Genomic DNA, 14,750 nt, shown 5'->3' on the forward strand with positions numbered 1-14,750 from the left:
GAAAATTTTTGCCCTAATCTCCCATCCATGAAATTTTAATACTACAAATACTCCATATCTCTGTGCTTACATTCCCAAAATGAATTTTCACTCTTTGGGAGGAATATCCCCTCCATTGAGAATGCACAAGTTAGGTGGCCCATTTTGGTCATTTGCGGCCTTATGCAGTAATTAGACTTTGAAGAGGGCTAATCTGTTTCCTAATTTATTTAAGAACCTTGAGTCTGTTAGATATATTTCTGATAAAGACCACTATTAAAGATTTGTGCTTCAAAATTCAGGCTAAGTTATTCATTTAAAATATGGGCTATGGAGTCCTATGTACTTGGTTCAAATCCCCTTGGCTTTTTCATTTCCTTGTTCTGCTACCTGGAGCAAAGCCTTAGTTTATTCATCTCTAAAATAGGGCTAATAGGAGTGTCTGGCTGGCTCAGCCAGTTGAGCATTTGGCTCTTATTCTTGGGATTGTGAGTTCGAGCCCCACATTGGATGTAGAAATTACTTTAAAACAAAAATAAAAATAAGTAAAGTAGGGCTAATAGTGATATCTGCCTCAAAGTTTGCTGGGAAGGACTGAATGAGAAAGCAAGTAAAGCACTATCCTCACATAAAGTAAGCCAGCATGAAAATTAAGCTATTTTAAATATTATTAACATTTTCTTTGGTTGTTAGACTCTTTAGCTCTCTGCATTTTAAAAATTACATTGAGTCTTTATGGCTCAGGATTCATGAGTGACAAAGATATTATAGATATTGGACTCACAGCTGTGACATGGTCTAGTTTAACTGTTTGGGCACCAATTTCCTATTTCTTTAATTAAGATAGAAAACAAATTGGTAGAAATGTCAAATATGGCTGTAATCCTAATAAACACAAATGGATTATATTTGCCCACAAAATGATAGAAACTCTTGGATTAGATTTTAAAAATAAGAAACATAACTAAAAACCTAAAACAAAATGACTGTAGAAGGTAAAAGAATAGAATGGAAAAAATACCAGGTAAATATTATTATCAAAAAAGTAGAGTTAATGTGTGAATAAAGAGAAGATAGACTATTTCCATGTTATTAGCCCACCAAGAAGATAAAACAGATATGATCTATATTTGTATATATCCAGGGAATTATAAGGAAAATCTGATAAATCCACACTCACAGGGGGAGATTTTAACCTATTCTGTCATTAATAAATAAAACAGATGAAAGCAAAGAGTATTTGAAGACCGCCTTTTTTATACATTTATTTCTTTTTAAGTCTTTATTTTATTTTGAGAGAGAGAGACAGAGAGTGCGTGGGGGAGGGGCAGAGAGAGAGGGAGATAGAGAATCTGAAACAAGCTCCAGGGTCTGAGCTGTCAGCACAGAGCTTGATGTGGGGGTAGAACTCATAGACTGTAAGATCATGACCTGAGCCGAAGTCGGACGCTTAACCGACTGAGCCACCCAGGCGCCCCGAAGACCACCTTTTTAAATTATGGGTAATTATTAAACAGCTATCTGAGCATACTTACCTTGCAAAATGGCCTGATTCTATGAATTGTTTGTATAGCTGTATCATGCTTTTTGTGTAGTTGATATATTCTTGTAAAGCAGCAAGTAAACTGGTCATTTTAAAAGTGAATAATACTGGGGTGCCTGGTTGGCTCAATTGATAGATCATGACTCTTGATCTCAGAGTTATGAGCTCAAGCCCAATGTTGGGCATAGAGCTTACTTAAAAAAAAAAAAAAAGGTGGGGGAAGTGAATGATACTTCTCTAAAGGACTGGGACTGGTTATGTGACTTTGTTAGCTGTCACACTAGAACTTATCCTTTGTCTTGGTTTTGTGAGCAGAGAACTCTGAATATTTAAGATGGTGTCTTGAGCCTTCTTCTGAAACCAGCTCCCCTGAACCTGAATAACAATATGTTAGCTGGGTTTATCCATTGCTGTGGTTCTGGATGTGATTTCTTGCAGATATTCCTCTTTGTTGGCTATTTTATTCATGCTGCAGAATGACACAGTGGGCACTTTGCAAACAGGGTGTGACTGTCTTACTTTCTGGGGATGTTATAGTTGAGAGGTTAGAGAACTCTTCTCAGTCTCTTCCTGGAAATTTTGAGACATACGGTTTGGTCCCTTCAAAGTCCCTAGGCAGAACTGTTATTTTTTCTTTTATAGTTTATTGTCAAGTTGGTTTCCATATAACACCTGGTGCTCATCCCCACACGTACCCTCCTCCATACCTATCACCCCCTTTTCCCCTCTCTCACTCCCCTGTCAGCCTTCAGTTCTTAGTATTCAAGAGTCTCTCATGGTTTGCTTCCCTTCCTCTCCCTAACTATTTTTCCCCCTTCCCCTCCCTCATAGTCCTCTGCTAAGTTTCTCCTGTTCCACTTAGGAGTGAAAACATATGGTATCTGTCCTCTGCCTGACTTATTTCACTTAGCATGACACCCTCGATGTCCATCCATTTTGCTACAAATGGCCAGATTTCATTCTTTCTCATGGCCATGTAGTATTCCATTGTGTGTGTGTGTGTGTGTGTGTGTGTGTGTGTATACATATATATATATGTATACATATACATATATATATATGTATATATACAGTGTATGCTTTTTCAACTCTTTTAGGAGTAAAGTGGGAGGCTTTTAAGTGTTTGCAGAACATTTGGGTCTGTGGATTCTGCTAAAATAATTGTTAGCATATGGTTTTCTTCTTCAAAAAGGATTTACAACTGTTAGTTACCTTTTTCATTTTCATTTAATTTATTAGAGCATTTAAGTAAGATTGGGTATTAAAGGGGCACCTAGGTGGCTCAGTCCACTGATCATCTGATTCTTGATTTTGGCTCAGGTCATGATCCCAGGGTCGTGGGATCAAGACCCATGTCCAGGCTCAGCATGGAGCCTACTTTTCTTTTTGTCTCTCTCCCTCTGCCCCTCTCTTTATCTCTCTCTCCTCTCAAAGAAAATTTTTATTTATTTAAAAAAAATTTTTTAATGTTTTGTTTATTTTTGATACTGAGAGAGACAGAGCATGAGAGGGGGAGGGGCAGAGAGAGAAGGAGACACAGAACCGGAAGCAGGCTCCAGGCTCTGCGCTAGCTGTCAGCACAGAGCCTGATGCGGGGCTTGAACCCACGAACGTGAGATCTGACCTGAGCTGAAGTCGGAGGCTCAACCGACTGAGCCACCCAGGCACCCCTCAAAGAAAATTTTTAAAATTGAGTATTGAGGGGTGTGTGTGTGTGTGTGTGTGTGTGTGTGTGTGGTAAAAACCATTTATTCTCTACTTGTTGCTTTACTTTCTAAAATCTGAGTAGTTCAGACTAAAAAATAAATTGGTTTTGTGTGTAAAACTTAATTAAAAAGTGAGATATAAACTTTAATATGTACATGGAGAAGTACCTTATTAAATCTATGTTCAAGTCTAAAATCGTGACTTCTTTGAAAGCAGGGTGCCTAGGAGATCTGTGTAGCTCAGAAGAATATGTGTTTTGGCCTTTGTGACTGATGAGATGTCACCCTGTGCCTTCCAAACCTCCATCTACCAGTCTCCCACCCCCCCACCCTCGCCCCCCAGTCACAGATAAATAATTAGCAAGCACTGAATGTTTCCAAGCACCCCCCTGAGTGTTGAGAAGATACAAGGACAGTAAGATAGGAACGTGACTTTGAGAGCCTATGGCCTATTGACAGTAAGTAACTAGAAGCGTTTTTGTAATGGTAAGTGACAGGTCAGTGGTGTGTAAGGTGTCCGGGAGCTCCCTCCCAGGCATATGCAGTCTTATCTGAGGTGGTCTTAATTCACACCAGGAGGAAGAGGTAGCTTCCTGGATGCAGTGATACCTAAGCTAGGATTTGTGGGAAGAGGTGAAAGCTGTTTCCAGGTAGTCTGAGGTAAGTCAAGAGCCTGACATTTTTTCTCAGGAGCTACAAGAGCTTAGGACAGTCATATTGAAACCAGGCTGGAGAGCTGGTCAGAGCTCCCTCATGAAGAGTCACATTTCTCTTCAAAGGTTTCTGCGCATTATTCTGAAGGCGTGGGCATTGGTGGGTTTAGTCACAGGAATGAAATGATGGGACTTACATTTGAGAATGGTCCCTCTAGTGGCAATGTAGAGGAAAAGGTTAGGGGTTAAAATTGGAGGTGAGTTGCTGGAAAAAGAAGAAACTGTTGCTTGAGCTTACCAATGGGATTTTTGAGGAGATACCAGCAGCCTTGGGGGCTGCAGACGGGGGGAGAAGGAGAGATGAGAACTGCAAAGGTGTCCAGCTGAGGTAACTGGAAGAAAGGAAGTGCCATTTAGTGAGGGAGGGGTAGAATGGAAACGAGGTGTGGAGGGAGTAACTAGGGGTTAGTTTTAGACACTGACCTGGTGATTCTTCTTAGCACTTCCCTGTGCAGGGAGCGCTGTCAGCATAGGGAAGCAGCCAAAGGTTGGAGGGTGGGTAACATCACCAAGGGAGGTTTTGTACAGTAACATAGGAGGCAATGGAAGGAAACTTGGAGATAACCTTAAAAAAAAACACCAAAAACCTGTACATTTATCTAATACTTGTGTCACATGGAAAACAGATTTGGCATCTTGGAAAGTTAACAGATATGGTATTTTTTCCCCCTGGACTTTGCCAGGTATTGCCTTATAGAATTTTAATCAATTAAGAGGCAAACTAATAGAATACTACTAAAACTTGGAATCATAATGTTCTGGCTTTTTTCTTGATGGTTATGTCCTTAATAGTAGCACATGCAAGAGATGTTGGAGCCTCTTTGCCTTCTAGATCTAAGATAATCATTTCCTGTTCTGTTTCTTTTTTGGTCTGCCAGTTTAAAGAAATAAAATTATTGTCTTCTTATTGAAGCACAAAATGATGATCTTTTGGAATTTTTTTGGTGTCGTTTGGGAAGTTCCAGTTCATAGGATGTAGGGTTAGAGAAGAATAATTTTGTGGATAGGTCTTGGCTTTTTCTTACATATTCCTTGTTTTTATACACACACATTCTCTCTCTCTCTCTCTCTCTCTCTCTCTCTCTCTCTTTTTCTTTCTCCCCCCCCCTCCCCTCTCCCCCCTTCCCCTGCCAGGGCTGGGAAAGTGGGTATGTACTTTTGCCCATCTTCCCAAAACCAAGCCACAAAAACTTAGGTATTACTTATTGCACCCAGGATATTATTGATTTTTATTCATTCAGGGATTATTTATGAATTCCTGCTGTGGTGATCAAGTCATATAGAATCCAGTGCCTCACTTGAGCCTATAGGGGCAGGGAGGAACCTTATTTGGGACGGGAGAGTATCTTGTTTCATGCCAACCTTACATAGCTCTCTCAGGCTTTCCAAATGGCGGACCCATCAGGCAGAGTTCCAAGATGGTCAGCCCTCCTTTCTTCTCTCCTCCTAATCTCCCCACAGCCATTTGAGAAATACAGATTACTTCACTGGCTGTGGGGTCACATGGCTGATAGCACCTTAGGAAAATCTTGCTCTTTATAGATAACCTACTAGAGACACCTCCATGTCTGACATTAACTGCCCTCCCAGCTGGCACTTGTTGAAATGGGCTGGGGGATAATGATGTTTATAGCGTGCTGAGCTTTCTGGAATCCCCATGCCATGGGCACACTCATCCACATCTTTCCTTGATTCCGACTTTTCCTTTATCCTCAGGTTACTGTCGTTGCTCTTGAAAATCTAGAAGCATCCTTCCCTGGGACCCTGGTGGGTTTTGGGATGTTTTGTTTTAATACTGCCCTGATGCCCTGAAAAAAAAAGCTTCCATCTTCCATCATTATGAAAAATCACCTTTTTAAAAAAAATTTTTATGTCTTTATTTTATTTTGAGAGAGAGAGGGGCAGAGAGCAAGCAGGGGAGGGTCAGAGAGAGAGGGAGACACAGAATCTGACGCAGGCTCCAGGCTCTGAGCTAGCTGTCAGCACAGAGCCCGACGCAAGGCTCGAACCCATGGACTGTGAGATCATGACCTGAGCTGAAGTTGGATGCTTAACCGACTGAGCCACCCAGGCGCCCCAAAAAATCACCTGTCTGATAAGGATATTATCTTAGGATAGATGTAGAATATTGAAGAAAAAAATGACCCCGATACCCAAGTTCTTAGACACTCAAGTGAACAATTGAAGAAAAAAAAAGAGTTAACTGATAGCATCGACATTTCTTTTGTATACAGACTAGTAGGAACTTTGCTTCCCACTTTGCTCTTTGCTTTAAGGAAAAATTGTGGTATTAAAAAACACCATTAAAGAAGAATTTTTTAGAACAAAATGTGCTTACATGCTTTGAATGACTTACTTAAAGCCTACAGAAGAATTAACGCTTGTTGAGAAATTTATGGAAAGCAGTCGCTGATTTGGGGATAAGTTAGTGGCAGGAAGAGGGCTGCATAGGGGAAAGGATTGCAGTTGGGTTTACCCAGGAGTCAGGTGTGGTGGGCTGGAGCCCAGGTGGGTAGCTGCCCTGGAGGCCATGGTGTGGCTTGTCCTCATTGGTCAGCAGGTGGCACCAAATAGCCAGCACGAACCTCGAAAGGTATGTAGTGTTTAAACTTCACCATTGCTTGGGTTAAATTGCACTTTCTCTACTTTTAGAAATTTGTAATTCATAGCACTTTCACATCCCCCCCATCCCCCGCCCATAGAGATGGCATCCTCCAATGCTGAATTTTACGAAATTCTTTGATATTGACATAATTTTGAAAATTAACCATCTCCTGAGGTCAAATGGTACATAACATTATTGACTTTTTTTTTGAAGGGGGTTATGACTCTGTGAAAAGCAACAAACAATAAGATCACTAGAATATACTTACTGGCTTACGTTTCTGTAATTTTTTTTTATAAAGCATGATTAAATACGTTGCTAAAGGAGGTGTTAAAATTAATGTACTGATAGGTTTGTGTTGTTGGGATTGATTATGTTCACCTGATGGGAATCCAGGATTTTACTCCTGTCCAAATGTTTGTGTTTAAGTGAAGATGGGTGATTATTTGGGTCATTGACCTCTTCATTCCTCCCAACAAGATATCCTGCTTCTCAAAATAAAGTCTTTCCTTTGCCTGGAATGTTATTTCTCCTGATCTTGGCATGACCTCTTCCTTTTTGACACTGAAATCTCATTTTAAATACTGACTCAGAGAGGCTTTTCCTGACCACCAAATCTGAAATAGTCTCAAACTTTTCTCTTTTTTTAAGTTTATTCATTCATTTCTGATGGGAGTGGAGGGGGATGTGGTATACAGAAAGAAGGAGGGAGAGAGGGAAGGAGGTAGGGAGGGAGGGAGGGAGGGAGAGAGAGAGAAAGAGAATGAATCCCAAGCAGACATGGGGCTCAAACTCAGGAACCATAGGATCATGACCTGAGCCAAAATCAAGAGTCTGAAACTTAACCAACTGAGCCACACAGGTGCCCCTCTCTTTCTTTTTTAAATTGAGATATAATTGATGTATAATGTTATATAAATTTAAGGTGTACAGCATGTTGACTTGATATATATGTGTATGGCAACATGATCACTGTAGCATTAGCTAATACCTGTCACATGGCGTAATTACTGTGTGTGCACATGTGCATGCACGTGTGTGGTGTGTGAACAATAGGATGTAGTCTCTTAGCAACTTTGAGGTTTATAATATCGCGTGGTTGATCACTGACTCTATTGTATCGCTTCGCTTTTCATTTTATTTTCTTTCAACTCTTTTGCTTTTTCTTGTGTGCTTTTTGTTCAGCTCCTCCTCCTCCTCCTAGGCCATATGCTTCACTAGAGCTGAGTCCTTATCTTATTTACTGTTATCCTTAGCATCTGAGACATTGCTGAGCATGTAGTAAGTCCTAAGTACATTCTAGTTCAGTAGATGAATCATAGCTGTATTGAGGAGAGAAGAAGCTATATTTAAATAAGCTAAATGTATTTCTCATAATTCTCTGAGGGCATTTTGATAAAGTGAAGACAGCAGTGGACCAAAGTCGAGGCCTAGGTTCTTGTTTCTTATTTGCTCTTGTAAAATACTGTGACCTTGGTGGGTTCCTGGGAAGTGAGTATTGGTCATAGAATTTGTAAATAACAACAGTGTAAATAATTGCAGTCATTATTTTTTGAGCCTCTACTATGCACCAGAACTGCCCTTGGTGCCTTACATTTACTATTTCATTTGATCTTAGGCATCTGCTAGTTCTAATATGAAAATGAGATATTTAGGTGAAATGATCTGTTCTCTTATATAACATTTTATGAATTTCTAGGAGAAGCTAAGATTATGGTGGCACACAGTAGAAATAAACGAGTTCATTCAGAAGCCCTAAATGTTTATCTTAGTTCTTAAATAAAACTTTAAAACCACAAAACTTAAACTTTATGAAGAGGGAAGAAACTCACCCTGTGTTGGGAATGTGTCCTCTAATTCAGTCCTGTCAACAATATGGAGACTATCTTTTCTCTTTAATGGTTGGGGAAACTGAGACTCCGAGATGTTAAGTAACCTAGCCAAGGTCACACAGGTGTTATGAGGCAGTACTGAAGTTCACAGCCAGCACTGATTGACCCCAGAAAACTGTGCTTGACATGTAGGAATTGTTCTACAGTTCTGCTTCACCTTTATCCCAGCAGGTTTCATGGCAGCTCAGTGCACTTTAGCATCTAAATAGGGTTTTCTTTCTCGTTCTCACAGAACTGTAAGAAGGCGCTGATGTGGAGGGGCAGCTGAGACAGTTCAAGATGACGACCACAGTAGCCACAGACTATGACAACATTGAGATCCAACAGCAGTACAGCGATGTCAACAACCGCTGGGACGTGGACGACTGGGACAATGAGAACAGCTCCGCCAGGCTCTTCGAGCGGTCCCGCATCAAGGCTCTAGCAGGTGAGCCTTCCCACGCCGAGCGACAGAGGCCCAGGGGCCTTACGGCTCCACCCTGTCCCTCCTGCGGGGACGTGCGACAGAGGCCCAGGGGCCTTACGGCTCCACCCTGTCTCTCCTGCGGGGACGTCAGCTCACCTCTACTTAAACATCTCCCAGGAGGGCAAGCTGACCATTGTACAAGGCAGCCAGGTCCATGTTTGGAAAACTGTCAATCCTAAGGCCTAAATGATTGAGTGATTTTTTTGAGCTGCCCTAGGTTTGTAATAATTCTTTTATTTTTGACTCCTTTTACATTTCAAAATAAGGTAGCATATTATACTGTATTCAGACAAATGTGTAAATTAGCCTGTGTACTTAGTTCCTGTGATATTTTAGTTGACCTGCCTTGTTAACAGAGAGTTCTTACTTTGACCAAGGGTAGTTAAGTATCACATGCAAGGGTTTTAGATGTAAAAAGCAGTAACTCAATCTGGTGAGGGCATATTTAATGCTATAACAGGTAAGTTTGCCATTAATTTTCATTAAAATTAGCAGGAACACGTCCTTCCTTTATGATTTCTAACTCCCTGCTGCTGTTGAATACTTAGAACACACTTGTACCCTAACCCTAGTTGGGGTGGGCAGTGTCTTGCCCTGAAATTGCCCTGGAAATCGGGAAAGGATTTCATCACGATGAGAAAACAGCAGTACTGAATATATGTAAACCAAGAGTCAAAGTGGAGTCTATTTAAGGTCTTGCATTTGTACTTTGATATTTTAAATAAAATGGCTTCCAAATGAGAAAAGTAGGTTTATGATTTTTTTCCTTAATATCTTTAATCATGATACATAAATCATAGCCATGATTTAACAGGTAAGTTTACTGTTAATTGTTCATATAGTTCACCTTTTTTTACCTTTACAGTATAATCTGCTTACGATGCATGTATCATTTAGAGTTCTCTTGATGTAAGCAAAAGGAAACCTAACCCAAAGTGGTTTAAATGATAAAGAAAATGTATTGATCACATAGAAGACAAATTTGGCCTTTAAGCAAGACTTCTGGGCTTAAATGGAGTGCCCAGGACCTAGTTTCCTTCTCCATACTTTTTGGCCTTGCAGTTCCCTGATGGCTGTCCCAGGTCCCAGATCTGTCTGTAAGGACATCCAGGAGTAAAGAACGCCTCTGCTGCCCCAGTGCTTCTACTATGTCCTAGGACCAGTCTTACTGACCTGATCGATCAGGACTTAGGACCTCTCTCCCAGTGAAGTCAAAGAGGATACGTTGATTGACATCAGCTAATCAGGATATACTTCTGGTGTGGGGGTTGTGGGGTGAGATGGAGAGGGGTCAGTCCCATTAGAGTAGCTTGGCTAGAAAATCTGCAATGTAAGAGGAAGGTGGAGAAGGGAAATGGATGCTGGGGTACAGCCAACTAAAAGCTATAGGAAAAGTTACTCAGTTGCCTTAGGATAATTTGTCTCTTGAGTGGTGGTGATTTAACGATCTTTCTTGAGCTTGCCTGATTGAGGGCATGAATGAATGATTAACCAGATAGTCACTCTAGAATTCCAGCTTTATTTTCTAGCTTATTCATTAAGCTATTCATGGAACCTTATGGGAACCTTGATGCTGGCTTGTGCTAGTGGATTGATTTATACTTTAATCTCTTACTTCTTTTTCTTGAATCTTCATTTAAACCTTTAGACCAGTATGATTTTGGAGGCCAGTTACCTTTGATAATGAGTCATTTATTTTCTGGTTCTAGGTTACTATGCAGTATCTCCCTTTTAAGAAGAATAATATGGGGCACCTGGGTCGCTCAGTCGGTTAAGCACCCGACTTGGGCTCAGGTCATGATCTCATAGCTCATGAGTTTGAGCCCCCCATCAGGCTCTGTGCTGACAGCTCTGAGCCAGGTGCCTCCTTCAGATTCTGTATCTCCTTCTTTCTCTCTCTCTGCCCCTCCCCTGCTCCCACTCTGTCTCCTTCTCTCTCTCAAAAATAAATAAACATTGAAAAAAAAGAATATGTATTTGTAGCTGTAGAGCAGTTCCTTGCTCTTTGTATATGGTCTTTCCTGGAATTCTAGAGGGTATCTCCAGCTGTCCTTAGTATTGATTAGTTGCCCTTAAACTTCCTAGGGTGGCTTTCCTTCCATGTTATCTGGGTCCTGAACTACTGTAGTTAATGATAGTAATTGTAAGCACTTAACATCGTGTTTACTGACTATGCTGTTCTAAATGCATTGTATATATTAACACTTAATCCTATAACAGCCATACACAAGGGACATTATTATCTACAGTGTATATTGATGAGGAAATGGAGGCATCAAGAGATTAACCAGCTTGCCCAAGGTCACACTTCTGAAGGTGACTAAGGCAGACTGGCTCCAAAGTGTATACTTTACTATTTTTCTATATTCATTAAAATACAAAAATATTCAAAGCATTTTGGTATAGAGTACTGATAATGAGTAATTCCAACATGTTTTAAACAATTTTTTTAATGTTTTATTTATTTATGAGAGAGAGACCGTGTGAGCAGGGAAGGGTCAGAGAGAGAGGGAGACACAGAATCTGAAGACAGGATCCAGACTCTGAGCTAGCTGTCAGCACAGAGCCTGACGCGGGCTCGAACCCACAAACTGCGAGATCATGACTTGAGCCAAAGCTGGACTGACTGAGCCACCCAGGCGCCCCTCAAACATGTTTGAGGCGCGGGCTGCACTGTCTGTCTGTCTGTCTGTCCCGGCTCGGGAAGGCGTCTTGTGGTCTAGAGGAAGCCATAGTAACCATAACAAGTTATTGAAAAGAAAACGTGTTGCTTCCAGGTTAAATGATGTTTGTTAAAAAAAATTGCTTTCAGTGAATCCAGAAAATATCAGGAAAACCATCTGTGTATTGGAGGAGATTTTCTTGTTATATAACTTCCGACTCTGTGGGACAGAAAAATCTCAACTCTCTAAAAAAATCTTATATGCTGAAAACAAGAGTAACAAAACAGTCCACATTGTCTGGAGCAGCGATTCTAGAATGTGAGCATGCATCAGAATCACCTGTTCAGCTTGTTCATTGCTGGGCTGACCCCCAGAGTTTCTGATTCAGTAAGTCTAGGATAGGGCTTGAGAATCCCTGCACTTCTAACAGGTGATGCTAGTGTGGCTGGTCTGGGGAATCACATTTCAGGACTGGTGTAGGGTATTGATGTTTGTCTGGTCTATTTCCTAGGGTGTCTGAGACTATTTCATCCAGCCCCAGCTAAAGTCTAGTTAAGAATTAAAGTATCAGGGGCGCCTGGGTGGCTCAGTTGGTTGAGTGTGTGATTTTGGCTCAGGTCATGATCTCGCTGTTCGTGGATTCAAGCCCCGCGTTGGGCTCTGTACTGACTACTAGCTCAGAGCCTGGAGCCTGCTTCGGAGTCTGTATCTCTTTCTCTCTCTGACCCTCCCCTGCTCATGCTCTGTCTTTCTCTGCCTCTTAAAAAGAAATAAAATGTAAAAAAATAAATAAAAAATTAAAAAGAAAAGAATTGAAGTATCAAACTCAACAGAGTTCTCTTAAAGACCCACTTAATTGTGGGAGTGGTGTGGAAGTCTGGCATATCATTTTGAGAAGAGAGTAATGTTTTCCTGTTCCTCATAGGGCAGTAGGATAGTGCTAGGTTCAGCGTGAGGGAGTGCTGTTGTAGGGTTTCTGTTACAAATGCACATTCTCACGTGGAGAATCTCGGTTAGAGCAGTAGAAATGTGAGTAGAAATGTACATACCAAGTTTCTTGTCCCTCTTAAGTGGTCTACATGTTGAGTCTTCTCTAGACTTCAGTCTGAATTCTGAGGTGATATACAAAAGACATTACAGAAGGAATTCATCTTTTATAGTGTGCTGTATTGATAGTGCCTCTTGTATTGATAATGTAGCAACCACCTTGGATTGTGTCCTTTACTAAGTGGCTTTAAATATTTGTGTCTCTGAGGAAATAAGGTGAGGTGAACTACTTGCTACTAGTTTTTACCCAGTTTACAGATCTTTTCTATTATTAGACTGCTATATATGTAATATATATTGTATATTTTACATGTAAGTAATATATATTATGTATATGATATATATGTGGGTTTTTTCCTTCCTGTGAGTTGTAAAAACCATTCTTAATTTCAGTTTTACCAGCCTACTTCCTTTTCTTCCTTTTAACTTTGTGGTATAATAAGAAGTAAATTTTATTTTTGCACTCAGTTCCTGACACAGAACTTTTAAAACGCTTGGAATTTGCTGTCTTTTGTTATTCATAAAAAGCCTTGTCCTTCACACCCGGATTTATGCTAGTGGAGATGACTTAGGGTGAAACCTTTAGATAGCATTAGGATGGGACTGGTCACTGGAATGACCAAATAATGAGAAGGTGGGAACTTCAGTCCCATCCCCCACCCTCCAGGAAAGAGGGAGACCTGGAAAATGAGTCTAATCTCAGCGGCTGATGATTTAATCAACAATGTCTACATATTGAGACCTTCATAAAAACTAAATGGTGGGATTTAGAGAGCTTCTGGTTTGGGGACCACATCAGTGTTGGAAGGGTGGTGCGTCCTGAGAGGCTGTGGAAGTTCTGCCCTCCCCACCTTACCTTGGCTCCATACCTCTTCCATTTGGCTGTTTTTCAGTTGTATCCTTTATAATAAACCAGCAAAGTAAGTATTTTCTGGAGTTCTGTGAGTTGTCCTAGTAAATCTTTGAACCTGAGGGGCGTGTTCATGGGAACCCATGAACTTATGCTGTTCAGTCAGATGTATGGTGGTCTTGGACCTGTGACTGGAGGCAGTCTTGTGGGACAGATCCCTTCAGCTGGGAATTCAGCGCTAACTCCAGGCAGCTAGTGCCACAACTGAATCATATTCTGGGACATGCAGTTCGTGTCAGAGTATCAGATGCAGTAAGATATTTCAAAGGGGAGATGGTTTCCTGGTATGGTGTGGAACATGGCCATGTTTTAAAAATGTAGGATTCAGGCCTGTAGTCACTTGTCAAATGCCAATTTATCATCGCAAAGATGAAAGGGTCTGGAGTTGGGTCACTTCCATTGCCCAGGGAGCTTTGAATCTTACCATTCTCCTTAGACTTTTTTGCTTGAAAATTAGTCTGATTCATCTCTCAGTCACTCAGCATCCCCTCCCCCATTCTTTAGTTATCTGAAACATAGAGGAAAACACTAGTGTAAGCATAGGGAACTGAGCTCTGTTGTCTTCATAATCTGCCTAGAGAATCTCCCGGTGGAGTTGAAAACAGCAGCTCTTTCTTACACTAGAGAAAAGCTTCATCTGAAAGTTTTCCCCCTCACACAAGTAGGGTAGAGAGGGGATCGCTTGAATTGTTGGCTTATAAAGTGTCAAGACTGGGGCACCTGGGTGGCTCAGGTGCAGTTTCGGCTCAGGTTATGATCTGAGGGGTTTGGGTGTCTGAGCCCCGCATTGGGCTCTGTGCTGACAGCTCAGAGCCTGGAGCCTGCTTCAGATTCTGTGTGTGTCTCTCTCTTTGCCCCTCCCCCACTCACTCTCTGTCTCTGTCTCTCTCGTTCTCTCTCAAAAAGAAATAAACATTAAAAAAAATTGAAATGTTGAGACTCAGGAATGTTTTAGAAAGTAATTAGAGTTAATATTGACTCTGGCCACAGTTCACAAATTTTATATATACGCGGCCGGGGAGACTTATACTTAGGCCTACATTGTGTGCTCCCATTTATAATTTCTAAGGAAGATGAGAAGAGCACTGGTGCATCGTGTTGTGTAGCAGAGATCATGCCATGCCGATTCCGCCTTGAGGCAGAGTGCTGTGAAGTGACTTTTATGCTTTCTGTAAATGATTTCCTGCATCCCATGATGTCGTACCCACATTCCTGACCTCTGACCA

The 14,750-nt window shown here is 41.1% G+C and overlaps 1 protein-coding gene across 2 annotated transcripts in view; it reads left to right on the forward strand.

Moving 5' to 3' along the window:
- SPTBN1 (spectrin beta, non-erythrocytic 1) overlaps positions 1-14,750 on the forward strand; it is a 196,822-nt gene that overhangs the window by 45,406 nt on the left and 136,666 nt on the right. For both annotated transcript variants that reach the window (XM_029937358.1, XM_029937359.1), the window contains exon 2: positions 8,671-8,865. In XM_029937358.1, the coding sequence (XP_029793218.1) occupies positions 8,718-8,865 (148 nt within the window). In that variant the 5' untranslated portion in view covers positions 8,671-8,717. The remainder of the gene's footprint in view (positions 1-8,670; positions 8,866-14,750) is intronic.

Source organism: Suricata suricatta, chromosome 4, assembly GCF_006229205.1.
Source record: "Suricata suricatta isolate VVHF042 chromosome 4, meerkat_22Aug2017_6uvM2_HiC, whole genome shotgun sequence".
Classification (NCBI taxonomy): domain Eukaryota; kingdom Metazoa; phylum Chordata; class Mammalia; order Carnivora; family Herpestidae; genus Suricata; species Suricata suricatta.